This window comes from Lingula anatina, chromosome 2 (genome assembly GCF_051362555.1).
Source record: "Lingula anatina isolate TDL-2025a chromosome 2, LinAna3.0, whole genome shotgun sequence".
NCBI lineage: Eukaryota > Metazoa > Brachiopoda > Lingulata > Lingulida > Lingulidae > Lingula > Lingula anatina.
Genome location: NC_141768.1, coordinates 18634351 through 18662107, shown reverse-complemented (window position 1 = coordinate 18662107; position 27757 = coordinate 18634351). Strand labels below are relative to the sequence as shown.

The 27757-nt window shown below is 34.0% G+C and overlaps 3 protein-coding genes across 6 annotated transcripts in view; 2 read left to right on the top strand and 1 right to left on the bottom strand.

Moving 5' to 3' along the window:
* Nucleotides 1-239: 239 nt before the first annotated feature.
* Nucleotides 240-14285, bottom strand: LOC106155309 (protein zwilch homolog). Of its 2 annotated transcripts, XM_087006781.1 has the most exons (18): nt 14167-14285; nt 13216-13285; nt 12855-12930; nt 12461-12571; nt 11880-12061; nt 11392-11570; nt 10752-10822; nt 10356-10517; nt 9852-9923; nt 9213-9309; nt 8740-8910; nt 8464-8543; nt 8014-8170; nt 7371-7536; nt 6882-6977; nt 1908-2023; nt 1430-1545; nt 240-746 (listed from the first exon to the last, which is right to left on the bottom strand). In XM_087006781.1, exons 2-17 carry the CDS (start codon nt 13254-13256, stop codon nt 1469-1471), a joined length of 1854 nt encoding a protein of 617 aa, XP_086862907.1. In that variant the 5' UTR covers nt 13257-13285; nt 14167-14285; the 3' UTR covers nt 240-746; nt 1430-1468. The 2 variants fall into 2 exon arrangements, with proteins under 2 accessions (XP_086862907.1, XP_013385543.3); XM_013530089.3 differs by having other exon boundaries at nt 240-1545.
* LOC106155308 (uncharacterized) lies at nt 2004-7004 on the top strand. Of its 2 annotated transcripts, none has more exons than XM_013530088.3 (7): nt 2004-2143; nt 3148-4262; nt 4580-4706; nt 4810-5063; nt 5256-5397; nt 5608-5745; nt 6142-7004. In XM_013530088.3, the coding sequence occupies exons 2-7, from the start codon at nt 3171-3173 to the stop codon at nt 6390-6392; spliced, it is 2004 nt and encodes a 667-aa protein (XP_013385542.3). In that variant the 5' UTR covers nt 2004-2143; nt 3148-3170; the 3' UTR covers nt 6393-7004. The 2 variants fall into 2 exon arrangements, with proteins under 2 accessions (XP_013385542.3, XP_013385541.3); XM_013530087.3 differs by having other exon boundaries at nt 2017-2154.
* The window catches only part of LOC106171059 (spectrin beta chain, non-erythrocytic 1), a 90454-nt gene continuing 76954 nt past the window's right edge, over nt 14258-27757 (top strand). For both annotated transcript variants that reach the window (XM_013551179.3, XM_087006779.1), the window contains exons 1-11: nt 14258-14444; nt 17415-17501; nt 20952-21093; nt 22369-22539; nt 23475-23591; nt 24216-24236; nt 24630-24644; nt 25740-25813; nt 26054-26134; nt 26727-26842; nt 27223-27335. In XM_013551179.3, the coding sequence (XP_013406633.2) occupies nt 20980-21093; nt 22369-22539; nt 23475-23591; nt 24216-24236; nt 24630-24644; nt 25740-25813; nt 26054-26134; nt 26727-26842; nt 27223-27335 (822 nt within the window). In that variant the 5' untranslated portion in view covers nt 14258-14444; nt 17415-17501; nt 20952-20979. The remainder of the gene's footprint in view (nt 14445-17414; nt 17502-20951; nt 21094-22368; nt 22540-23474; nt 23592-24215; nt 24237-24629; nt 24645-25739; nt 25814-26053; nt 26135-26726; nt 26843-27222; nt 27336-27757) is intronic.

Here is a 27757-nt window from a genome sequence, read left to right as displayed (position 1 = left end):
TTAGATCGACCTAACTCCCTGGGGGTTCACGCTAAATTGCAGTCAGTCAAGCGCGCACCATAGTTAATTACCCCCTTACAGCTTTCAGTAGTCGGGACAGACGATTAAGCTGGCTAAGCTGACAGTAATCTAGTGAGACTCCCCACAGGGATAGATCGATCTAAAATCTATGGAAATGGGGTTTTAGACATGTAATGAAGAACTTAAAAAGTGACAAGAAGAAAATAAAAGAGCCACACTGAGAAGTCATAATTTATTTCAATACTCTCTGGTCACTAAAGTTAAAATCGCTTTAATGATTTTTCTAATTTTTTTTTTTTGTAAATGCATTGTTACGTCAGTGACTTAATTATTTGTTATTACAGTTAGCATTAAATTTTAATTTTTTAAAAGCAATTTTGCCTACATGCAGTCAAGAATGAAGTTTGAATGAATGTTGTGCACACTTTTTTACCATTCATACCCCTAAAATGATGTACACTTAACATATAGCACTGAAACTAAGGGTATACTAAACAACATTTCAGAAGATATGGCTGCTAATACAGAGCTGTTGATTGGTCATGAAAGAATAAGAATGTGAGATTTACCATTGTTGTTTGTAACTGGTCAACTGTGATCAGGCTTAGAGTACAATGACTACATAAGATAGAGGTTCTGTCTGGCTTGCAAAAAGATGTGGACTAGGATCTAACCATGGGTTGGAATTCCCCTAGAAGTGAATGCTGTCAATCAAGGTCACTGGCCTGAGATTCAGAAATAAATCATAAGTGAAAATCCAACATGATAGTACCAATTTATGGCAATATTAAGAAGGGTGGTTCCTATTTTAGAATGTGACTTTAAATGATTCAAGAGAATTCTAGTTTTATAATAAGTATCTCCAGCCAGCTATATGCAAAAGGTATGTACATACATGTAGAACAAAATAATTTGCAATAAGCTTATTCAAATTATACTGACAACTGTTATAGTATTCAACATTTGAAACACTACCAAATACAAATACACAGGCTTTGCTAGCACCATATGTGAACTTCACTGTATAAGATGCTGTACAAAAAAAAAAAAAAAAAAAAAAAAAAAGCAATACAGTCACAGGACTAAGGGATGCCTGTATAAAGGACACATACATAATATACCTGGATTCACTAAGCATAATCTTTGTTTTAGGTCAATATACTGCTTTGAGCATTTTAGAATTTTTAGTAAAAAGCATCCACTTGGCAATAAAATATCTACAGTATTTTTTCAAGATGTTTGTTTGTATTTGAAAAAAAAATTTGTGTGAATTTTACAAAATGTTGTCACACATTTACGTTCAATTAAATTTTCAAATAAAATTTAACACAAATTAAAGTTAAATTATAACCCTTCAACGTACTATCCTCTTCTTTTAAAAGTAGCAATAATTATAATTATTATGTACATTTTGCACTTCCTAATAAATAGTCTGTTTCCTTGTTGATCATTCCCAAATATGAACACTTGAATCCATCCGTGTGAAGTAGTATAATAAATGTTGGTCTGAAGAGGTCTCTGTGTCTGAAATATAGAAGTTCCTACGGTCATGGTTTGTAGCAATTAAACACAAAAAACTGACCGTGAAAATAGTGCAAAATGTTGCTGTTGCTCAAACATTCCCACTCCAATTTTGTTTTAATTGTAATCAAATATATCACTAAAAATTCTATTTAATAAAATATTTACCCTTGGTATTTCTTTAAAGTGAAAATGTTTACAATTCCAATAGAAACAAAACCCTTTCTTGAAAAAAAAAAAAAAAAAGAACTTCCTCATTCCATAAGGAACACCCAATCACTTTATGTGAACCAATAACCTACTTTTATTGTTGTTTAACAACCTTCACCTCGTAGGGATACTGAAATATAAACACAAGCACTTACCGGGCTCTGAATACATTTCATCCACAGGAGGTTTACAGCTTATGTGATAAATACTTGATACCTCTGCGTCCTGCTCATTGCTTATCATTTCCACTTGCCAAGTATGAGGCTGAATGCTGAAAAATTAGGTTAATACTGATAACAGCAAAAAAGGCACCTGCTTACCTCTGGTTGCATGAAACAGCACCATGGCAATGAAAGTGCAGTGAAAGAAAAATACATTGGATAAACAACATGTACGTGTTATGTAAGTAATGCTGGAAACAGCATTTTTACCTCGTGAAAAACTTTGGTCTAGGAGGGATAACTAAGACTGGGTTCCCACTAAATAGCTATCATCTAACCGGCTTAAATGTCTGTCATGCCTACGGAATCAGCTATGGGGTAAAAGACAATTACCCTCAAAGAGCTTTACTAGGCATGACAGATATTTAAGCCGGTTACGTTGATAGCAATTAAGTGAGACTCCCCAGGGAGATAGATCAATACAAATATCTGTGTGAATGGTCCCTAAATCACTTACTAGGAGTGCAGAGAATCTCTTGATATTAATTTTGGCGGGAAAACCCCATGGAATGTAACTTTAAGTAAATATTACTTTCACTTCCCATATTTGGCTAGAGAAATGTCTAAATAGGCATAAAATCCTTTCTTTTCTGCAGAGTTACACGTAGAGCCAAATCTGAGGTCTTGTTCAGATATATTGGCCTGTTAATTTTACAATGTTATATACATACAAAGCTGTAAGGTTACTATAAGTTTCAAACATTACATGTCACTCTAGGTTTCAAACAGCTTCAATACTCAATTCTCATTTGACAACCCTTGCGCATTACTTATAAAAATGGTAGTATTTTAAATTTATTATCAACTGAAATAGGGTAACTGGAAACTCAAATTCTGTCTGCAGTCAACTTAATTATGTAGGAGTTTCATGAAATATAAGTTGAGATGGGGGAGTTCACTGTGTGGCATGGTAAAATTCTAGTATGACGTACAGAAATAGGAGAAGAAAATTCTGAAAAGCATATGTTCTTTCAGTCTGTTAAACAAATTAAAGGGATAACAGCTGTTTGTATGAGATTAATATTTCACAATAAATACATTGTAAACAACTAATAGAAATATATTCCATTTTATATATCATATTTAATTTATAATACCATAAAAATCAATGGTACATTTAAACATATATTTAGCAGTAATATTATGAACTTATGACAACTTATATCTTTTCCAGAATACATTACAAGCAAGGCTGAGATGGCTGCAAGTACAAAGTGCAACAACTGTGAAATTAATGCTGCAGAGATCACCTGTGAACAGTGCCACAGTGAGCTTTGTAACAACTGCTCTCAAACAATTCACCAACACAAAATAATGCAGAAGCATACTCTAAAAAAAATAAATGTGCCACCAAAAGTGCCCCCGAAGCCCACTTTTGATAAAGCAGCAGCAAAGGACGAAATTTACAAGCCATTGTGTCAAAAACACAAAAAAACAATTATAAATGTTTGCAAAGACGACGAACTACTGCTGTGCATACAATGTCAAGATGAAGAACACCAAGGTCACCAAACAGTCAGCCTTCTCTCTGCCACCAAAGCCGCTTCTAAGACCATCAAAAGTCAACTGCAAAAAATGCAAGATGACCTTATACAACTTCAAGACTTACAAAAAGACATTTCTGGAGAAGAAAACCTCCTTTCTGAAAAGACATCACAGATCAAATGTGACATGATGACCAGGAAACAGAAACTATGTGACACTATTGACAAGATTGCACAAAATTTATTGATGATGGCTGACAAAGAAACGAGCACTGGAAAAGAGACACTTACAGCCACTGTGAAACAAATCGTTGATCAAATTCAGAAGACTGAAGCTGCCATAAAGGATGCAAATGCCACTGTGGTCAAAGGTTCACCAGAAGAAATCCTCAATCTTCGAAAACATCTCCAACATGTTACTACAGATTTTGCAGAAGAATACCAAGCCATTGTAAATAAATCTTCCGAGATGAAGCACTTGGCAGAAAACCTTGAGTCCAACTTCTACGCATCAGTTGTAGCAATGATGAACTCAGACACTGGAGATTCAACACAATTTGACCATAAATACCTCACAGGAATGTTGACTGGTGTTACTTGTACAACAGAAGATTCTAAAGTTCCTGACTATGAAAACACTGAGCCACTGGAAAAGGCACAACATGGAAACTATGCTAATGTTGAAGATGGCAACAAAGGGTCAATAAATGCTAAGGAGGAGGATGAAGAAGACCAGGATGAGGACTACATTCACATGTTCAACTTGGAAACAGTAAAGGAAATGCAAGAGGCTTCACTGAAACGGGTTAGTTATAAAGACCACAGTTGTATTTTGTTTGTATATGCTCAATAAAAAAAAAATAAATAAATAAAGACCACAATAAATGTAAAAGTAGCACAAAATTGCACAATGAAACTAAAACATTCAGAGAACTGATGACATAATGTACACTGATTAATACAATGTTACATGTACTTGTTAAACTTGAAAATATCTTATAGTTTCTCGCTCAACTTTGTGACAGATGTAACTAGTACACAGTGTCAATACAGCAAAGTGGAACAAGAGCAGAAACCCAACAGGGGCTTCAAGTTTTCATACATAATTTCATTTTTCTTTAGATGTCACAGGCATTAGATTTGGATGTTTATGAAAATACAAACTTGAGACCAAAGTTACTACTGGACAGACATGCTGTGGACTATACTGAACTCCTTCATAAAACAGACTGCAGAGAGGTGTGGGTAGGTAGGTACTTTGAAACCACAATTGATTAATTTGAACAGAATCATTCTTGAACTTTCACTTTCAAATTCACACAAACTGTTACTGACTGAGCTCAATTTTACAGGGACTGTTTATGGCATGCCTGCTACCATCAATGTCCTCAACATTAACTCTGTGGATGAACAACAACTGCATAGTCAAGCTACTGAACTCGCCTCCTTTCAACACCCACACCTGGCCACCATGTTGACCTGCCTGGAGGGAGAGCCGTACTTTGTGGCCACAGAACATTTCCCTCAAGGGTCTTTGCTTGACTTTATGGCTGAAGATATGGGGGAAACCTTAGGACTGAGACTTCTGTTACAAATAGCCTCTCAGGTTTGGGGACTGAATATTACAAATTTCACTGACTGAACTGACAGACTCATCAATTTCTCCTAAATGATAACATTTTGATCATATCCTTGACTTAATCATAATATTTCATGCAACAATTGTTTCGTGATATTAGAATTTTACTAGGACAGATGGTAAAGGTCTAATATCAGATTTTTTACTTTCTTTTTATAGATTGCTGCAGGAATGGCATACCTTGAAGAAATACATTTTGCTCATGGTTATTTGAAGTCTACCAATGTATTTATCCTAACATCTGATCCAGATAACTTTAAAGTCAAAGTGGAATTGTGTCCATGGAAAAAAGCTGCCAAAGGTACTTTGCCCACTTGTTTTAATGAGATAGTTAAAATACAATAATTTTAATAAAAATACAGTAATTAAAATGCACATATGTACCTGTGCATACTTCTACCCACACACCACACACCCATGTAAACTACTGTCATAATTTAGCTTATGTCTGCAGTAATATGAGCCTATCTGCAGAGAAGTACAGGTAACTTTGATACATTTCACTTAAAAGACTTCACTCCTCCAATCCGGTGGGCTGCACCCGAGGTTATCAAGTATGGTAAGAAGGGAATATCTCCAATGTCTGATGTCTGGTCCTTTGCTGTTGTTATGGTTGAAATGGCAACTTTGGGGAAACTACCATATGAAGGTAAGCATAACAATAACATAAAGATAATATAACAATATACAGGGGTGCATTTTGGAATTATTTCACTCACCTCCGTTAACTTTGTTAATGTGGCTATGCAAGTGCTGTCTTCTAAAATTCAAATTTGATTTGCATGATTAAGAGATCAGAGTAAATTTTCTTCTCTTTATTGTAAATGTAAATTTGTAGAAATTTGGTCTGCAATACTTTTCATTATCATGAATTTCTGAACCTCAGTTGAGCTCATACAATACAGTAACAACAGCATGAATCTGTTCTTTTTGGCGAATGAAATTATAATCTAAATAACAGATTTTCTCATCTTTTTCTGAATTGCCTGTCACTGTTTAAGTTAACATACTTATATTGGTCAAAAAGCATGCAAACATTCTTTAGGCATGACCGAGATGGAAGTATTGCAGAAAGTACAAGAAGGATACCACCTGCCTATTCCCCACAATGAGCACTATGAATTCCCCCAAGAAATATATAAAGAGCTTCTCAAGTGTTGGTCACTGGAGCCAAGGCAACGTCCCAAATTTGAATTTCTTCATACCTACACTGAGGATATGTTCCACATAACACCAGAGGATTATCTGAGGCCCACTGACTGGGTTCAAAGTTCAAAAGAAATACATTATGTGTGAGACAGTACACTGTCCCCCAAGCAATATGTGCCAGAACACCTTGAGCATCAGTGAGAGGTGTTCATCGCATATATCGCAAGAGGGTGGCAGTGTATTATTTGAGATACATACCAAGAAGAAAGAGATTTAGTTAACCCATAAAACACCTTTAAAACTATACTCCAATATCACACTCTAGAGATGTTCTATGTAATAAGCTTATCCAGCCAGGTAAAATTCCAAATTATTGAAATGAAGACTGAAAATCCTGAAATTGAGGAAAAATCCTGAAAACTTTCACCCATGTACAGAGGCGGATCCAGAGATGGCATACCTTCGGAAAGACCCAGAAGACAGCCTCAATCCACCCCTGATGTAGACGGTTGTTTTTTCAGGCATGCTACATTATCAAATACTCAAAACTAAACTCAGAACTCTTGAAACTCTAAAATCAGAACTCTTGTAAAACAAAGGCAAAGCCTTGTTATATACCAAAACAGAAACACTTACGTATCAAATACTCCTCTGACAGCTGAGGTAGCAACAGGGATGTGGAAGACATGGGCTGGATCAACATTGTGGATTTGGTAATGATTCATGGCTTGTCTGGAAGTAAAGTTTATATATCAGCAACATCTTAGTTATGAGTTTTATTAAAATTTTTTAATTGGCCATATATTCACTTTTTAAAGTAAAATGATACTGACAACAGTTTTATAGAGAAAATGAAAAAAAAAAAGGCAACATAAAGCATTTTGTGTTGTGTATATGCTACTTTTATCTTATTAAACTTCAAGCTATTAACTCTTCACTTAAGTAACTTACACAATGTACACAACTTGGAAATTTATAATAAATTTCATACAAAAATAAATAAATAAAAAGGTTTTCAAAGGAGCCCACTTCCAAAACAAATTTTCTGTAACCAGTATTATTTATCAGTAGCCACTCTTGCCAGGCCTATACATGTCAGAAAGTATAACTTATGAAGTTGCCCACCTTGCGGCTGAGCTGAGTGTAATTTGAGGTATGTTGAGGAACATCTTCATCATCACAACCAGCTCCAGCACATTGTGCAGCTTTTCAAGTCGACTAAGCTTCTCATGGAGGTCCAGGTTCTTCTCCAGGAAATATGTCAGCTGATCAGCTGTCACCAAATCTTTGTCTGATATATGAAAGTAAATAGCAGACACATCTGAAAAACTCTTCCCTACAGATCATAATTCACTAAACAGTCAGTGCCAGACAATGTCTTCAAGGTGACCTGGATCACCATACTTTTAGGAAAATTGGCAGTGAAATTAAAATGGACAGATCCTTGTGTTTTAAGCGTTTGTATAAACATTTTCAGTTGTTTGATTTGGGGCAAATCATTAGTGAAATACCCCAGGAATGGGTGTTTTCAATACTTTTTTCCTGAAAACAAAATGTCAAATTGACGTAATTTATTCCATCATTTTTTTAAACAAAACCCACTGTTATGAAGTGGTTATTAATCAAAGACTTTATTTTTCAAATTTTTTTTATAACGCCTGTCTTTCATTTGACTGACAGGAAAAATGCACCTACTGACTGACAAGAATTCGATTCCACCAGTCCCATACTAACCCTCTCCCCCCAACCTCCTCTCACTCTAACTCACCAATGAATGCATGACTATAGTCTCTTCTTAGTTTCTCAACACCTATCTCCACCAAAAGCTCCAGTGGCAGCAGTCCGGCCAGGTCTGGCATCACCAGTTTGTTATAGTAGGAGGCCCGGACCAGTTCTGCTAGCTGTGTGTGGTTACTGGCATGCACCTGTGTACAGGCAGTAAAAATGTTTATTTTTTGCCCAAAGATAACTTAAGCCATTTATCAAATCAAAAAGTATATTTGACTGGATCCATCCATTTTCATATGAGAGATTGACAACTTAATAGCCTGGTTATTATATTAATGATTACATTACATAATTAGGTTAGGGTTTGACAGTTATAGGGACATGTATGTCATTTAAAAGAAATATCTGTGAAAAATGTGATGCTTCCATATCATCTCTTAGTCACACAATTTGTAAAATATTGTCACAAATTATTAGTGGGATTACTCACCATGGGCTGAAGTTCTCCATTTTTTAAAATGCGTAAGACATACTGAAAGCACTTGACCAATTCATCATAAGAAGAACAATCTGAAATTATATTAATTAATTTCCCTTAAATTATTTTATAAGTAAAATAAATGACTTGATATAGTTTTCTCTTCTCAAAGCATAAAAATGAGCATATCACAATATCATTTAGCTGGGATTGTATTTGTGTGCATAACGGCAGTCTGTGTAAATACTTGAGTGCATATAAATCTTTAAATTATTGTGGTACACCCACCAATCAAAATGTTCCAGAGTTTCTCTGTGAAGTCTAGGTCCACCCTGTCAGCCAGTGCCAGACTTTTCACTGGAGAAGTGACATCACTTTCATCTTCATTCTTACAAACTGCAGTTGAATCCTTTTTGGTGTCCTTTGTAGGCTGCCATAAAGCATCTCCTTGCTTTAAATCTTGAAAATACATAGACAAATTCCAAATTGTGCAATTACAATATTTAGAAACTACTTTAAAGATTTCAAGTAAAACCAAGTAGGAGATAAAAAGGTTGTAAGTTATTCTGAAATCATTGATGCAAAAACAAACTCCCAAAGATTTTACTGTATGCAAAAAAAAAAAAAATAAAATAAATAAATAAATAAATAAATAAAATAAATAAATAAAAAATAAATAAAATAAATAAAAAAAGGTAGGTAGTTTTTGATCAATAAGTCATACTACATTATCATCTATACAGCCCTACAGCAAATTTCACCTTCAGTGAGTGTCTGCACTTCTTCCAGCAGAGATTTTCCTGAGCAGCTCTCCACAGCCCAGCTCACACATCCATCCTTTAGACCGGAGGCAAAGCCCTGGAAAAAACGTTTACAGGATGAGTTACAAACTGTCAGTTAAATACAACAGTGAGATTATGGAAGCTTAACATATGGCATACACAGGATGACCCGCCTATTGTAACTTTTGTGTGAGCAAATTTTTTCACTAAAACCACTACTTTTTCATCACTTTATTCTCTAAATGATTTAAATTAGAATAAAACAAGTCAAATTAAGCCAATTTAAGTCAGTCTTAGCATTTGGCTTGATTGGCAAGTGTTAGTGCTACCCCAGCCATGTATGTATTGTGTGCATTGAGGCAAGAAACAAATTGAAGTGTATCAAAATACAGGCAAGGGTACACCTCTTGTAAGCAAAATACAAGTCCAATAATACTATTGTTCAATTTATGCAAAATTTATACATAACCTGAATGCCTGATGCATAAAAAAATTAATCTGATTTGCAAACCATATTTCACTTTGATTTTACTTTTTCAATGTCTTTTCAACACATATATAACTTATTTCTTATTCATACACAATGATCCAAGAAGCTGGAATTTTAAAGAACCTCACCTGAAGAATGGACAGCTCTCTGAACATGCTGTATACTGCACTCCCCACATCTCCAGCAGCCACTTGGATATCCTAGTGAATAATATAACAAACAATATACAGCCACATGGTGGTAAGCCTCTTCTTGACTTAATCATTGCCAAAGATAATTTTTTGTGTTTTTATAGAAACACTAACTGACCCTAAAATCAGCCAGATTAAAGTAGACATTATGTATGAGTCAACCACACACAATTTTAATATGCTGGGCAGTGGTGTAGGGCTCTGTTTTTTTTTTTTTTTTTTTTTTTTTTTTTACTAGCCAGATCCACGTGACTGAAATGGTGATTCCAGACGAGAACCATGATATATACAGCCAGTGTCTTTGTTGGTGCTTTAATACTCTGCTATTGCTAAAACATTAATTTTAGCAATCTTATCACTAACAATGTATACAGATAAATTAACTGTATATAAGCACTGTATAATACAACAGAAAATTATGGTAACATGTATGTATCTTACTAGGGCTGTGACTGCCTCTACAGGAGGGACCTCCAAGAGGGTGGTCACTCTGTCCCAACTGGAACTGACCATTAGTGACCCTTGAAAAGATGACCCTGCACTACTCTCGTCCTTATTCATGGACCCAAAGATGTCATAATGTACTGACACTTTCACTGTGGCCTGCACATAATAATAGGAAAGGCAACTATTCAACTAATCTTGTAATATAAACAAGATGAAAGTGTCCTAAAATTTTTCATAGACCAACTTACTTTGCTTTATATTATGTACCTGCATATCAGAATGCTTTTATAAAAAGCAACCTGCCTTTACTCTGAGAATAAAATATAGAAAAGTCTGTAAAAGTTTACTTTTAAGTGATGGGACAACAGTATATCAATATCCACTACATACATTGCCAATCTGCTGGGGTTTCTTCAAAGTTCTCATGTGTGAGGGGACATCTTGAATGCTTTGGACTGGCCCTGAAAGTAAACCATAAGTCTTCCTGAAACCACTAAATACATACACAGCTACGGGAAATTTACATTTTGCTCTGTTTGATCATTATGAAGTATGAATCATTCCTTGCTATTATATTATATATGTTAATGTACATCTTTTTTGCAAAATATTATCAATCAAAGATGTAAATGAATAACAACAATAATTTTATACTTATGTCAGTGATGCTCACTAAAAGCAATCAAGTGGAACACATTTTTGTGTTTGATTAAGCACCTCTTTTATAATGACATTCTTTTAAATCAGTTAACAAAATAAATTTACATACTGTACAATTAAATTTACTTTTATAAAGGCAGATTTGAAGCTGATGAGACATTGAATCTTCTTATTGAATGTACATTCATATAAAAAGATAGTGCCATGCTGACAATTTATTTATTATTCAACATAATTTATAACAAAACTGGCACAAACAATGAAACATTTCAGTTTTCCATAATATAACATTATATAATATAAATATAAACACACGTATGTACTAGCATGACTTTATAAATCATCCCCCAGCACAGATTCCTAAAAGTACCTCTAGATGTCACCATATGCAAGACATTTCCTCTCTTCTTGCCAGAAAGCTGCCGTGTTCCAAGAAAAAGCATGTCTCCATGTTCCTGTCTGTCACAGTAAACCCACAGAGGTAGCAGGTCTGTACGGGTGGCAGTCATAAATGGATTGCACAGAAATGTGTACTGAGAAACCAGGTATCTAAAATTATTGATTTTACACACAGTAGTAAAATTGAAATAATTACGTGTTGTAGAGGTTTGTGTATTTAAAAAATAGTCCTTGTTGGATGAAATAAACTACATGATTGTCATTTGAATTATTCTGTAATGCATCAATGTCATCAAATAATGTAAAAACTTAATAAAACCATGCATGTGACAACTTCATTGAAAGTTTTTTTTAATTTGATTGTCATCATTAATATCAAACAATTTCCTAAATTTGGCACCATCAATTAATTTAGCTAAAATGTAACCTTTCTATTTTCTTTGTCTCCATTTCTGTTACCTTGCATCATTGGTGGATATAGGTTTCATGAAGGGGGCACTCGAAGAAGGTTTTCTAGAGTTGTTTGGAATTGTTACACCAGAGGAAAACTCCTGCAGTTTCAGTGGTGATCCTCCTAGCTGCTCAGAGCTGCTGTCTGCAGTGTTATCTCTACGAAAGCTTTCATCTTCTTTTTCAGAAAGCTACAAAATAAACAAAAGAAAAAAGATAAATATACTCTTGTAAGGCCTATAGCCAGAATTTTCAAAGGGGGTTCTTTTTCTAAAAAAGGCGGAACTTTTTACTTCCTTTTGTTGAAAGAAACTGAAAAAAAAAAAAATGGCATATAGCACTTATGTACTTCAAATTTTGATTCAAAGTGGACTTTTTTCTGGCAAGAAGGGCACTTCTTTCAAAATCCCTGACCCTTGTCTAAAGCACAAAATGATTGCAACAGGTATTTTAACAACATGTGATATTGAAGCTTTCTCATCTTGTAAAATAAATAAATAATAATAATATGAAGATATAGTAGACTAAACAAACTTTAGTTAGACAACTCTGGTTGAATATATATGCATCCTCAATATCAAAACCCATACCTCAACTACACCTTTCCTATAAGCAAAGATAAATGGCACATGTTTTGTGATGTTTTCTCCAAGGATGGTCTGCAGTGGATGACTACTGCATGCTCTCTCCAAAGTGAAGTCCTGAAAGCAAGTGACAAAATAAAATACTTGCTGTCACAGACTCATCAAGTCTGCAACAATCACTTTTCATTTAACTCTATAATATTTGTTCATTAATAAAACGAAACAAACTTTTTTTGAGTTACTCATAGATGTACTTCATGCCTTTATTGGAATTTAGAATATATACAAAAACAATAACCATATTTTAAGTCGGGTACAACTGAAATTTTAACACAAAGTTTGCAGCTATTCACCAAAGGAAAATGAAAATGTGGACAATGTATATTCATGCCACACCTACTTTAAACATGAAATCTTTCTTGGTGCCTTCTTCATTTGAATGATTTACATCTGGTCCATCTTCTGTAGCAGATAATCTGAAAACAAAAACAGGGACCAATAAAGGACTTCTTAACTCTAACAATAAAAGAAATCCCCCTCTCCAAAAAATGTAAAATGCAAATATAACATAACAAAAAGTAAGATTTCATTAGATATAATGCATACACTGTACAAATGTATCCACGTGCTTAAGATAACTTACATCCCTTTTTTTCCAGTGAAATCTCAACTTTGCTAAAATATTACAGCTACTTTAAATACCAAGATTTGTGAGCTTAGCATACAAGTTGGGAAAATCAAAAGAGCAGCATTATCCTTACCTCTTCAAAATAGTAGTGACATTGTCGTCAACAACAGACATTGTTTCAATGTTTGTTTCTTGGATTTTGCCTGATAAGAAAAATGTTATTCAACCATTAATCAAATATTTACAACTTATTGCTAGTAAGCCATTCACACTTATTTTATCTTAGTCCAAGATAACAGCAGAAATGGTTAAAATTACATATGAAGTTAAATCTTGGCCACTAGACCTGGCCAAATAAAATGCCACCATACAGTATTGTTGTAAAGATCATAACTTCCTGAAAAACAATATATGAACAGAACTTTTACAAACTTGCGGGACATATAAATAGGTCTGACTGGTAAATTTGGTTTATCTCTTGGCATGTAGACTTTATTTGAGTGGTATTTGAAACAAGTAAATGTGTTTATGTGTTTCATAGGGAATCCATGCTGGATTCATCTTAAGTTCAGTAGGTCTGAATGGTGGGGGGGGGGGGGGTTAACTATAATAATATATAGCAATTATGGGGTGCATGTGAGGTAGCACAAAGATTTATGTGATATACCTTTCTTTTTACGTTTTCTGTAAGAGTGTTAATTACGCACGAAACTTAGTGCTAAGGCCACGGAGGTGGGGGGGGGGGGGGTACCTTCTGGGAGAGAGACGCTATAAATAATATGACGCTTGTTGCCTCATTCCCTCGGAATGCAGCTCAGAATGATGTACTGTTTGAAGAAGCTATTATTGTAGGTTCCTGAAAATATGTAGAATTGTAACAAAACTGTTACAGAATTTTATTTCGCCACATAAACTCAGGTACAATCGTCCTACATGTATCGGTAAGACAGCAAGTCATACGTCCGTCTAACTCAACAAAAATTCTTAAGCCAGGAGTGTTTGGGCTAGGAAATCAGTTATCAGGAGATGTTGTGTGGTATGTTTGTTCCACGACTGATTTACAACGCAACAAACATCACAATACCTGTACTAAACGTGGGCTACATCCGTAGATTTCAGAAAAATTCATGTACATCCGTCCCGCCACAAATAACACAGCCGCTTAAGTCAATCTCAATTTTCTTTCGTGTCCAATGACACGGGTGATTATTGTAAGTGCGAGACTTCTTTGTTTGGAAATGGCGGCACGAACAGGTGTCTGCACGACGGAGACACTAAATTTAAATACGGTTTACGCAAATCTTTCATTCATTTTCAAAATCTTATGAGGTTTAAAGAGAAGAGGATAGTAAACTAAAACAGGTATGTTTCTGAAACAAGATATTATTTTCCTGGAATTACTTTAAACAGTGCACAAACTATTTTCATAGTCAGTGTAGATTTTTGCAGTCTGTCCAGTGTCATTCATTTGCTTAGTGATTTATACTAGATACAAAATGAATTTGGCAGCTTCCATTTTGAAACAGAGCCGAGCCTATCTTCGTCTACCATTGCGTTTAGCAGTAAGTGTGATAGTGTTTTATGTAACATAAAAACCTACTGAGGAGGGATGGGTGCGGGTGGGTGGGTGGGGGTGTTATATTTCTCATGTATTTGAAAAAAAAAAAAAAAAAAAACTTGTGGTCTGGAAATGGAAATGCATTACCCATTTCCTTTTTTAAACAAATAACCGTGACTAACAGCAGACTAAATAGTGCATGCTTTTATAAAAATAATTAAGTTTTTCTAAGGTTTATAATGACCGCTTCTAAGAATTTTTTTAGATTGTCATATTTTTATCATTTTGTTCTCATGAGCAGATTTAATTGTGCTATATACTGAAGATTTAACTGTGCATTATTTGGGGATAGGATTTTTATTCCAACAACCATATTTTTGTATAATCAGTGTAATCAAGAGAAAGATTAAGTTTATCTTATATTGCAAATAATAATAATAATAATAATAATAATAACAATAATAATAATAAATAAACAGATAAATAGATAAATAAATAAATAGGAATTATTATTATAAAATAAAAAGATTGATCAAACTTGTATGGCAAACATGTTGGTGACAATTTATTAACACTAAAAGGTATTAGTTTAACTTTCTTATATATTATCCAATGGTGCACAATAACATCCAAAGTGTCAGCAGTACAGTTATGAAAAGGCTCAATTGCCCATGATAAAGTTTAACAGAGGTACATTTCAATTACTTGACTTTGAACATTTTTTACAAATCTCATAAGGATATTTTTGGCCTTTATAGGTCTGTGTTAGTCTTATTGTTAGGTTAAAAGAAAAAGACATAGTCATATCTATACTTAGATAAATAATGTCTTGTTTTTATCTGTAATGAAAGGATTCATTGAAAAAAAACCAAATGATTTTAAGGGATTTAACAGAAATTTTTAAGTATTTTAGGACAATATATCATTACTGTACTGTTTATTTCAAATATAATTCACAGCATGTTTTTTCTGATCTATAGATATGAATGGATCTCATATGATATATTACAAATTTTTGCATTCTCTGAAGGATGATGATGAGGACTGAACTCTTCAGATAAAGACCAAAGCCTACTGAGAGGTATCAGTCATGGATGCAATTGTTGTAACTGCCTAGAGCATGTCATAAACTAATAACCTTGACTCGAAACAATTAGATCTGTCTTATGGGCATGTATCTGGTTACCACCTCTGGGAATTAAATTGTTGTAAAGAGACTAAAACACATGTGGAGAAATAAATAACTTGTGACTCAGTCATTGCAGTTGTTGAGGCATAATAAGAACAGGGTGTTATAATTCAAATAATTCATCAGTCTATCAGTCTGTTTTGGCCACTTGGCAAGTCAAGTGATGGATATTCCTTATATGTTTTGTATAGGGATACAAAATTTGGATAATGTAAGTTATATGGCTGTAAATTGGTTTAAAGTGTTGAAAGCTACTGATCAATGTAACATTCTATAATCATACACCCCATTTCTGAGGCTGGTATTGCTTAATCAATATTTATAGAGTTGGGTGCGTACTCCTGATCTGCATTTTACAACTCTACATGCAAGTTGAAACTCAAAACATTGCATGTAATAATATTGTAGTGAACATTGGACTGTAAAAAGTACACTTTTGAAGAAGTAGGTACTTAACTGCCATAGGCAATGATGGGATTTGTGGAATTTACACTTAGTGATCAGTACGGATGAAAATGGCAAATCTCTGTGGATATAAAAGTGAATGCAGTTTGATTTAGGTGCACGTTATAAAAATTACTAGTAAGGTCATTAAAATGAAAATGATAAATGGAGAAATTGTTATTTTAAAATCTGGCACTTTGCTACAATTCTTAAGCTTAGTATGCTATACAGATGTAGGTGACTATGTTTATACACTTTTTAAATATTTGTATATGTTGATGCCTTTTAAGTAGCACATTTAATTTTTGATGTTATATTGAATTATGCTATAAATTGGCTGAACTATATGGTGAAGTTTGTTTTAATTTATCAATAGCACAATAATTGCTTGTGGAATGGCAAGGCAAAAAAAATCTGAATTTTCCTTTCTCTGTTAGAGTAACCCATACTCACCTCTTTTAAGATCAATTGATTAAGAAAATAGTAGCAAGAAAAAGGGTCATATTGGCATACTGGTGAAAGTTCTTTTTTGTCGTGCCAGTATTATAAGACACTTGTAGTTGCTAGTTTCCTCAATGGGCATTAATATTTAACATAACTTTATTGATTTATGGAATACCTGAGTTTCTGTATTGGACACAGGTATTCCTCTGAATGCTTATACACATGCATAAGAAGCTTATATTGGTCTAACTCATCCTAAATACACAAGGTAATATTGGGAGTTGAAGCACTTTGTGTGAAATTTTTATTAATTGTACTACAGTTTAATGACAGAAGATTGGAGAGTAACACATGGTTATTTGGTGAACAGCATTATCTGTATAAAGAGGTTGAACTGTTGAAGAGAAGAGGACATGGGTGAAATAAGCATGAAACTTTTCTACATTTGCTTGGATATATTTTAGATAGCTTTTGAGGTTGGGCAGTGGGTAGGTTCCACATTCAGTTTTGGGCAGTACAAATCTTTGGCCTATTTGCTTTTGTTGAAGTATATTTCAAATTTACTTCTCTTCATTCAATAACCCTATAAATAGACCTCTGTTTCACTCATCTTCTTTATGTAAGTGCATTATAAAAGGCTAGTCAGAGTCTGAGTACAGGGAACTAACAGTAATATAACTGTTCTTCTTTTCATTAGAGCACAGCACATCCACAGGGTTCTGAGGCAGTAATAAACAGGATGTAGGTGGTCTTCATTGTGGAGCTGACCCTGGCTATTGTACAGGTAAGACATAATAACTGATTGGATTAGATGGTGATTCATTGATGAACACCTTTATCATTATTACTGGATAGTAGGGGGTAATTTAAGTGTTTGCAGTAGGGGTATCACGAGTACTTAAATTGCTGCTGTTTAAGTTAATGGCGATAGCTTGGTGAATTAGATTCTTTGCGACACTTTGTAAGGCAACAGCACACTGATGGTGCAGGTAGGTAGTTTTTTTTATTCTAAAACTTATTCTTCTATTCATGATGCAAAACTTAACTTTGTGCATTAATTCTCATTTGATGCTATAGACTTAATCAAGCAACATGTAATGATGTTCATGTACTAGCCATATACAGTCAAAACCTGCCTCAACTGTTTCATTGTGGTATTGTGTCAACATGTTGGTCAACCAATAATCCATAAGCTGGCTTCATAGGAGACTGGATAGAATATATGTGCTAGAAATGCTTCATTTCTGAGGGGAAAAGAAAACAAACACATGAAGAATGCACTGAATACAGGTCATTGTAGAATATAAAAGAAAATGCAGGTCAGTTATGTACACACAAGGTAAAGTCAACACACACTTCAACAATAAACTGCAACTATATACTATTGTGAACATGAAGAGACAGGTTATTTTCCAGTGAGCAGTTGCATTTGCTCCTATTTTTTATGTTTACTGAAGAGTTTGACCTGCATTTAAAGATCTGTTAATATTTGTGTACTATTGAAACAGATGTTTTAGGATTATATTAATGATATTTGATGATAGGTGTAGTGTTTCAGATATCTGTAGTTGCTTCCTTTCTTTAAAAATGCACGTGTATAATCTGTAACAAGTACTAGTACATGATCTCTCCAAATAAAAAATAAAGACTTATTAGTTCTGTGAGCATTTCTTTTTTTCAGATTTTATGATCCTGTGTAGCAGGCAGGAGGGATTTTATTAATAGCTAGAAAGGCACTAGACATATCTCTATTTGAAAAAAAAATGTATATATAGAAGTCTTGTGTCTTTGTACATCAGTCCTCCATGGGGTGTGGTATACATGGCATTAAGCAAGATATACTGTGATCAGGAAGCTATACAATGCAGATATTTCAGATGACATTTTATCTTAAAATGTGGACTTTTTTAAAGGAACACACATTGATAATTTTATGGCTTTCCCTCTGCAAATAATAAATAATTAGGAAAAAATCATGTTCTATTCAAATGTTTGCTATCATAATTGTAACAGGCTGTTATAAAAAGCACAAATGTAGGTGGGTGGTTTGGGGGGGGGGGGGGGTAAAAAGAGCCTCAAAATGTAATTCAGAGCAGACCTTTCTGGGCAAAAGGGTGGTTCGTTCAACATCCCCCCCCCCCCTCCCCAAGGAATACCTGGTATCAAATCTGTACTTTTCATAAAGTCAGTAATATGAGTCACCTTTTTCACCTGTAGCTTCTACTTCAAAGCTCACCTAGCTGACAGAAGTCCATTGTTTGCTTAAATCAAGTAATGAAGTGTGCTTATTACATCAATCACCAATTACTACTTGTAAATGACAGGTCCCACAGTATGGGATACATTACTGTGGAAGATTGGGGAGATTTAGATTACTCTAGGATCAATATAACAATTGCTACATGGTACTTGAACTTACGATTGATTAAAAAGCTGTCTGACTTCATTGAATGGGTATATGGAGTTTTTTTATTAAAGGATGTTGCCTTACATATGTAATTATACTATCTGTGAATATGTTGATAGGTAAAACAAGTTTTGAAGAGTATTGAGGTCATCAGTTGGATTTAGAGATTGTGTAGTTGTCAGCCCAGCAGTAGTCCATCAAAATGAAGTGAGCGAAAGACTTTAGAGAGGTCATTTTATTTCAACAAGTTCAAGTGTGTAAGTGATTATGGTGCAGTTTTTAACAGTATAAAAATTAATGTTGTATTCCTTTATTGAAGAACTAATGAAAAGAATATAACTCTTTTCATTGCACCAAGTTGAAGCATATGTGCACATCTACTGTAGTATCAACTTGCACAGTTTGCTGTTACTAGTTTCTCAGCTGAACTACTGCTATTGATTTTCAAGTGATTGATAGATATTTCTGAAAACTAATTTGTATTCAGATATTTCTGTGCAAAAATGAAAGTTAATTATATAGAATTGTTATAATCAGTTTGTCCATAAAGTCATGCAGGATAGAAAAAATAATTGTTTTGATCTCATGGGATTATTTTTAGGGTGTGTAACAGAGTACTTGATACAGCAAATTGAGTTCTTGCATGACATAGATCGACATTTAGAACCCCACTGGAAAAAAGAAAAAAATTCATGTATGCCGTTTAATGGATTAACAGACAGCTTGTTGTTTTTCAGTCAAATATTTAGTTTTTTCTTTTTTTAGCTACTTATTGAAATGCCTGATCTTCCCATAGTATTTGCTCATTATGTACTTATATTAATATAATATTGGGCACTTAATCAATAATGATTTGCAACATCAGACAACCAAATTACACTGTACTAATTATATCAATTGATTTATAATTTTTAAGCCTACCAGAAGTCATGTGAAACAACCTAGATAATTCCCTGCAAAAAAAGCCACCCTTAGCGTTGCTCAGTGTCCATAAAATCAGATCAAACCACCTGATGGATTTTATCATTAGATCTGCTGCCTTTTGCAAACAATGGGCTTACTGATGGCAAAAACATCCATACTGTAATGACTTCACCTGTGACAGGTATGCTGACCACTGGCAGTGTGCATTTTAACACCTAATTAACCACTTAGCTCGATGACTCAAGGTGCATTTTAGGTGTTAAAGGTCCTATTTTGTTTAAAGCTGCTCGTACATTTTTGACACAGAAGATGGGGGTATGTTTCTGAAGGTTCCAATATAAAATATAACCTAGGTTACATGCAGTTTGTCAGAAGTGACAGTTTTGTTGAAAATAATACCACAGAGTTACTAGTAAGGAGTCAGGTGGAAGTACTGAGCTTCTAAGAAGACTGCAGGAATAACAGCTACCAAATATCATCTGCCATTTGATAGTTGACTGAAAGATGGCAGAGAGGATCTAAGGTGACAAATTAGCTTGTGTTATCCTTTAGTCAGCCAACCTGACTCCATAGCCCTGGAATTACACTGAGTGAGTGAGAGTGGAAAAACTATTTTTCTTTGATAAGAATTTTTTTTTTTTTTTTTTTGCTGTGGTAATGCAATTTTTTTCTTTCACTTGAGGTTAATCCAGGAGAAACTAATATCAGGAGGTGTTCTACAAGAAGGTGTCATGATATAAATTGTCATCTGATTTGGTCTTCAAGTGCTCTTTCCTTGTTAATTGATAAATGTTAATTAATTTAAGTGATGGGATAAAAGGATTCTTGCAAATTGATAGATGTTGTGTTTCTGGTGATGGGATGACAGAATTCTTGCTAATTGATAATTATTAATTGTTTCAGGTGATGGGATGAAAGGATAAAGGTCAAGATGAGTCAGGATGCCAGTAAGTTTGAGAAGGGCCGTATACGAGCCCTGCAGGAGGAAAGGATTCTGGTGCAAAAGAAAACTTTTACCAACTGGATTAACTCCTTCCTGATGAAGGTAAGTGTCACTGTGAAGAGATGGTGGATTTGTAAAAAAAAGAAGAAAAAAAAAACATTCTCTATTTTTCTTAGGGCTCATTCCCAATGAAATTATCAGTCTATGCAGATCGATCCAACTCCGTGGAAACTCTTACCAAATGCAATCAGATTAAGAGGTTAACATGATCTCCTGGTGTTGAGTAGAATACAGAAAAATGTGATTATACGAGTACCCTTGAAACAAGACAAGGCGTATTAACCTGCTAATCTGATTGTATTAAGCAAAAGTCTGCAGAGTTGGATGGATCTATGTGGATCTATAGTTTCATTGGGAATGAAGTCTTACTCTAAGATTGTGTAGATCATGTTTTAACCATTGATGCGATAACTTCAAATCATTTTGCAATTAAAGATTTGTGCTGTCAGTAATTGCAAATTGGAATTTTTTAATAGCCATTTTTGCATTAAAAATTATAATTCACTACATATTTGCCAAAAGTTAATAACATGAGCCAGGGCACACATTTAGAAATTTCTTGCAGGTAAAAACTTTCACAAAATTTGCTAAGCTCCTTCTTGACGAAAGTTAGTTTACGTTCTTACACAGAAGTCAACATTTAAAAGCAGTTGTATTAATATACATTGTGCAAGAGGATTATTTTCCATTGAAATATAGTCTGGAAAATTGTAACAGAATGGGCAGTTCAAACAGTTGTATTATTGTGGATTGCTTTCTGTGTTGACATGAATATAAATGCAACATTTGCATTTGATATTTGCAGTTATTTATTTTATCTGGTACGTGTGTAATTTACCAGTGGTAGGCCAATTTCTAGTGTGCTGACTAATATCTTTGTAATTCTCTTACTATTTCATATGATTTCTGTTTTATACCATAGAAAGCCAGTCAAAGAGTACTCAACTTGCCTAAATAGTAATTGTGTTGGGCGGGACAGCAGGAGGATAAGATTGTCCTGTGATTAGATAGCACAGTGTAAAAATGTCAGTTATTACCTAGAAATTCAGAACTAACCCGCGTGGTATATATGTATCTGTCTTTTTGCTCTGGATTATCATACAATGATCAAAATTAGATAGCAAAGAACTTTGATAAAAAGTCAAACTCTAATGCAGTAGTTAACATTTCTTCATGCACTGTGAAGAAATATTACTTCATTCCAAAATTTCCTTATTCAGATACATATATTAATGCACAGCAAGGTCCAATTTTTAAACAAACATTGATAAACTTTTTAAGATGACTGTTTATGCATATCCACTTACCTATTCCCAGGCTGATTTGAAGATCAGTGAAATATTTGAAGACTTGTGTGATGGAAAGTTACTGCTGAAACTGTTGGAGATCATATCTGGGGAGACCATTGGCAGAGCCAACAGGGGGACACTGAGGGTGCAGAAAGTGGAAAACCTCAACAAGTGTCTCAAGTTTTTAGCACAGAAAAAGGTAACAATTTAACTGCATTGGATAATATGATAATATATAAACTTGAAGATATACTGATAATATAGGCTGTTGGGATAAGGGGAAGTTTGGCTGCTAATAAACATTTATTCCATTTAACAGAGAGGTATTACAATAATTGCGACCTACTCGGCGGAATTTCTAACATCATTCTTGTGTTTGTCCCTTTTACTACTATTGTCAAATAATTGAGTTAATGTATATCAGGAGATATAAAGTACTTGTATGCAGTGTTGTGGGTATCAACAGATTACTGTCAGTTGGTTAGTGTCATTTGAGTACTGTGGGATGTTTAAGTGGTCTAGTGCCTTACAAAAGTTGACTTACTTCTTCAGTAATAATAATAGTAATGAAATGCTCTTTTGGAAAAAAAGGAGTTCAGAGAACAATTTATTTCATGGAGTGCCCTTAGTTACATCCCAGTTCACCGCAACTCCACAATCACCAATCAGGGTAAATTACACAATACACATTGTCATTATGAAGCCACAAAGAACAGATTATTCAATGTTACAACTCATCCAAACTGGCACACCACTGTACTTCACTTACAGTGACATCTATATGCATAATTAGAAACTAATCTCAATGAATGCAATGCTATTTATTTGGCTTTTAGAACACCTTAATTTGGTCCACGTATTTGAGCTAAAGTTTGATTAGGGACAAAAACTCCCTTTTTCTATTTTTCCCCAAAATATGGAAACCTGTATTTGACATAGAAACCACATCCTCTGTTTCTATCACTGTTGCTGAAATGTGTAATTTTATCAAATGTGTAAGTTGCAGTAGGTTTATGATACACAGTCATCTAAAATTTTAATATCCATATATTATTTTATATTATTATTTCCCCCCTTTTTTCATATAATTTTAATAAAGTGCACTTTCATAATGTATTTTATAATAACTCTCAGGTTCAACTGGAAAACATTGGAGCAGAGGACATAGTAGATGGGAACCAGCGGCTTATACTGGGCTTAATATGGACGATCATTCTGAGATTTCAGATCCAGGAAATTGAAATCGAAGTGGTAAGTACAGAGTCTTGAATATTATAATAATTCAGTAAGAAAGCAGCAAAGAGTTCAGTTTTCAAGTTGCTTCATTGCCACTCATGTGAAGGTGACTGTACATTTTCATAATATTGTATGAAAATGGAATGAGTGGGTTACGAGAAAAGGAGGGACCACTTTCAAGTCCTTTTTTTATGTGTCTTATAATAATACATTTTGTCTGTATACTGGGTCTTGCAGGTAATAGTACTCATTGGGAAAGAGAAACATCTCATGGGATACAATCTCTATTGTATAGAAAATAATCTACTGTTATTAAATATAGTGTACCAGACAAGTAGAATGTGACAGATGGTAGAGCATGAAATGTAATTAAGATATGGCACATTATTAATTAATGACATGTAAGGTGGCAGTATTTTAAGATTCAATATGATTATTTTTGCTATTTGTGCTTAATATTATGTGTATTCTTAAATTTATTTGAGCTCTCCCTACAAGATTATGGTGATATTTTTTAATGAGAGTGGAAGGTAAAAATGTTTAGTCAAATGCAAGTGGAATATATCTCCTGTGCATTTTTAGATAAATCATCATTGTATAAAGAAATGATGGAAATTTCTTGTTTTTTTTTTTTACTAGCGGGTGATGTTTACAGAAGAAGTAAATGATTTTCCTTATACCATTTATAAAAATTAATATTGCTTAATAAAATAATGAAGCATGGCAAACTTTAAATTCATTTACTAGATTGACAACAATTACTTTTGTCAGGATGCTGAAATAGCTGCTAATATGTTTAGAAATAGATTTTTTATTTTACAAGCTGAGCACTACTATTGATATTTTTGATGTTCTGCACATAAGTCAATGTTGCATGGTTTCAAATAGGTATAGAATAGTTAATGACTTTGTTTTATTGCCTTGCATCAAAAGTATCTGTCTTTATAAAAAGGAAGATTAACATCCGTTTTTATATGACATATTTTATCATATATTTATTTCTAAAAAAAAAACCCACATAATTCTGTTCTTTTTATTGCCATATAAATTCAGACACCCAGAGATCCCGTAAGTTATCCAAGTAAAGGGTGTATTAGCTATAATATTATTATTAGAACTTATGGAGTTGCTTATTATATTTATGTTGCATTTATGAAAATGTTTTAGCTAAGCTAACATATGACAGGTATTATTATTTGCAGTTTGATGTGTTAAAAATTGTCTTAGTGTCTGTATTTTTTCATATATAAAGAATCTAATATACCAGCATTTGCATAGTTTTATATATTTAATCATTTGTATGCATTCTTTCTTAAATAAACTTTCTTATTTGGGATAAATGTTGGGAAAACTGATTTTTAGAAATATTTGTTATGGTCTAATGTTATTTTGCATCAGGCCAGAAGAAACTAAATTATTGAATATTATGTTTATAACAATAATTATAACATTTAGCTCCAGTTCTGCTTTATTTAATTTAATTAACATAGAAGTGTTTGAAAAAGTTGTTTTTATCTCTTATATTTTATATAGATCAGAAAGCATTCCTTTGTTTTCAAACATATTTAGAAAAAGTATAATTTTTAAAACTTTCTTTTATATGCATTTTGGAATTGTATGTATTTAACCTAACTCCTTGTACTTCAACAAGCATGACACGGAGTATGGCTCTTCAGCCAATACTAGATGGTCATCTCCTCTCGCTTCTTCACTTGCTTCATCTTCTACCTCTTCAACATTATCTGGACCTGCTTCTAACTGCCATCTCATTACCAGTAGCCAACAGGACAACTGTTGCAATGAGGCTGATAGCTCTAACCTCTCAGAGAATGTCAGTGCTATGGCTTCTTTCTGTGTGGTGTCTGGTGTCTCTGAGTCTGACGTAAGACTTAGTGTGTTATTTTTTGACACACATTGTTGAATTTTTTCTAAGCTAGGTAGGATAGTTTTATAATTACTTCATCATGAACAGAAATTATATTTTTATTAAGATTGAAAAAGAGTAATCTTCGAAACTTAATGTGTTGGAATGGGTTCATTTGTCTTTGAGATTCACATTTATATCTGAACTACATCCATTTTCTTACTTCAAGTTATTTTTAAGTAATAACAAAATGTCTTGATGTGAATCTTAATTGTATATTGTGGTTGTTATTTCTCTAGGAGGAAGATGAGAGCACAGAGAAGAGATCAGCAAAAGCTGCTCTCCTGTTGTGGTGTCAGAGAAAAACAGAAGGGTGAGTGTGTATGCATTTGTTAACACTGATATGTTTTATGTTCATATTATTTAACCAGTTTATTGCTATTTTGGTACTTCTTTCATGACTGTTATTGTTTCTGGTCAATTTAGTTTGTTCCATCTAGTTTTCATATGACTAATATGATGGAAAATAAACCCCCAAATTTTTGGACTTGCAGAATAGTTTTTATCTTCTAATACTTTGAAAGTAATACCAGATTCATTCATATTATCACAGGTACGCTGGCGCAGAGATTCAGAACTTCACCTCCAGTTGGAGAAATGGCATGGGGTTCAATGCTCTTATACATGCTCACAGGTACAGCATAGACCGCCCCATGCATATACGTACCAGGCCCTTTTCACACTGACTGGTATACTTTGGCTGTACAGTCTGTACCAGTACACTTTGAGAGGCTCTAACATGTAATTAAGCATCATGGGATTTTACTCACTTTCATAATTTCCCTTCTTACTGTTTGGGCAGGAGTTGATAAGTTGATCATGTCCAGCAAGGGGTCTATTTAGGTGACTCTTACATAATAGCCGACTATTTTGATACTTCAAAGTTGTCAATATTGTACCAGTATGGACTGTGTTGCTAAAGTATACCACATGATACGAACTGGGCCTAATATGGTTTCTGAAGCATTTTAGCTGTTAAAGTGTGTCATGTAAACACTTTAATTAGTATGCATTGGGACTTTGAGGCATATGACATTTTATTGAGACATATAATATATGAGTAGTGATCTTTTTTGTTTTCACAATGCTTGTTCAAGACTTGGATATATTATTTCTAAACAGGAGTGAATTTTTTATTTGTTTACTTAGGAATTAAATTGACTATATTGAAAAGTCTGCTTTCCTGAGCTGAAAATGAACATGCACTATAAATTTTATCATTTCAGACCTGAACTTATTGATTATGATCTTTTAAAGCCCAGCAATGCTCTGTACAACCTGAACAATGCCTTCTACACTGCACAGGAGAAGCTGGGTATTGCCAAGCTACTGGATGCCGAAGGTAAAACAGCAAACTAACTTTTTTGCAGAAGGGAAATACAAACTTTGTTTCTCAGGACTGGCAGTCGGATTGCAATCCAGGTGATCCATCTCTCTTCCCTCTCTTTATTTGCAGAGCCATGGGAACCATCACTCTCCTACTACAACACAAAGACATGTGCCTGAATGTGCAGGCGTGCACACATCTCTACACATACACAGACATGTACATTTATGTTAACACACAAACATGCATGCACACACACACATACACACACACACACACACACACACACACACCAGGTGACAGAGGATCAGTACATATAGGTACAATTTCATAAAAAGCAAATTTTACCAATTAGTGAAAATATAAATCTCTAGTTTTTTCTTAAATATTTTTAGATGTTGCTGTAGAACAACCAGACGAGAGATCCATCATAACATATGTTGCAGCATACTACCATCACTTTGCTAAAATGAAGACAGGAATCACTGGAGGAAAGAGAATAGCAAAGGTGAACTTCAAACACTAGAAATTGCACTTAAGATTCAGAAGTAGCAGGATTGCACCATTTTGAATTCTGTTCTGTTCTGAAAAGCTCACCTTGACTTTCATAAAAACAGGATTTGATAGGCATAAAAATAAGATATTGATACTGACCATGGGAACCCATTTCATGACAGCATTTATAAGAAGGGAATTGGCATCCTCATATATGCTGAAGTCTTTAAATGTTTTGCTACTGCATGTCTGTAGCTCTTTAGTATTTTAAGAGGGTCAATGCATTCTTGTCGGTGAAACTTAAGCCATTTTGGACTTTCACTCAGAGTCGTATTTTTTATAGCTGTTACTTTATGACAAAGGTAATGCATGTACATGTACTTGTTTAGAGCAGCATCTTACTACAGTGTACCATAAAGGCACCATACATTATGC

Coding starts and splice junctions, on each gene's coding strand:
- LOC106155308 (XM_013530088.3), top strand. CDS start 3,171: ATGGCTGCAAGTACAAAGTGCAACAACTGTGAAATTAATGCTGCAGAG. Junction 5,064..5,255: donor TGTTACAAATAGCCTCTCAG/GTTTGGGGACTG, acceptor TTCTTTTTATAG/ATTGCTGCAGGAATGGCATA. Junction 5,398..5,607: donor ATGGAAAAAAGCTGCCAAAG/GTACTTTGCCCA, acceptor TTCACTTAAAAG/ACTTCACTCCTCCAATCCGG.
- LOC106155309 (XM_013530089.3), bottom strand. CDS start 13,256: ATGTCTGTTGTTGACGACAATGTCACTACTATTTTGAAGAG. Junction 8,544..8,739: donor ACTCTGGAACATTTTGATTG/GTGGGTGTACCA, acceptor ATATAATTTCAG/ATTGTTCTTCTTATGATGAA. Junction 1,546..1,907: donor TGAAATGTATTCAGAGCCCG/GTAAGTGCTTGT, acceptor TCTATATTTCAG/ACACAGAGACCTCTTCAGAC.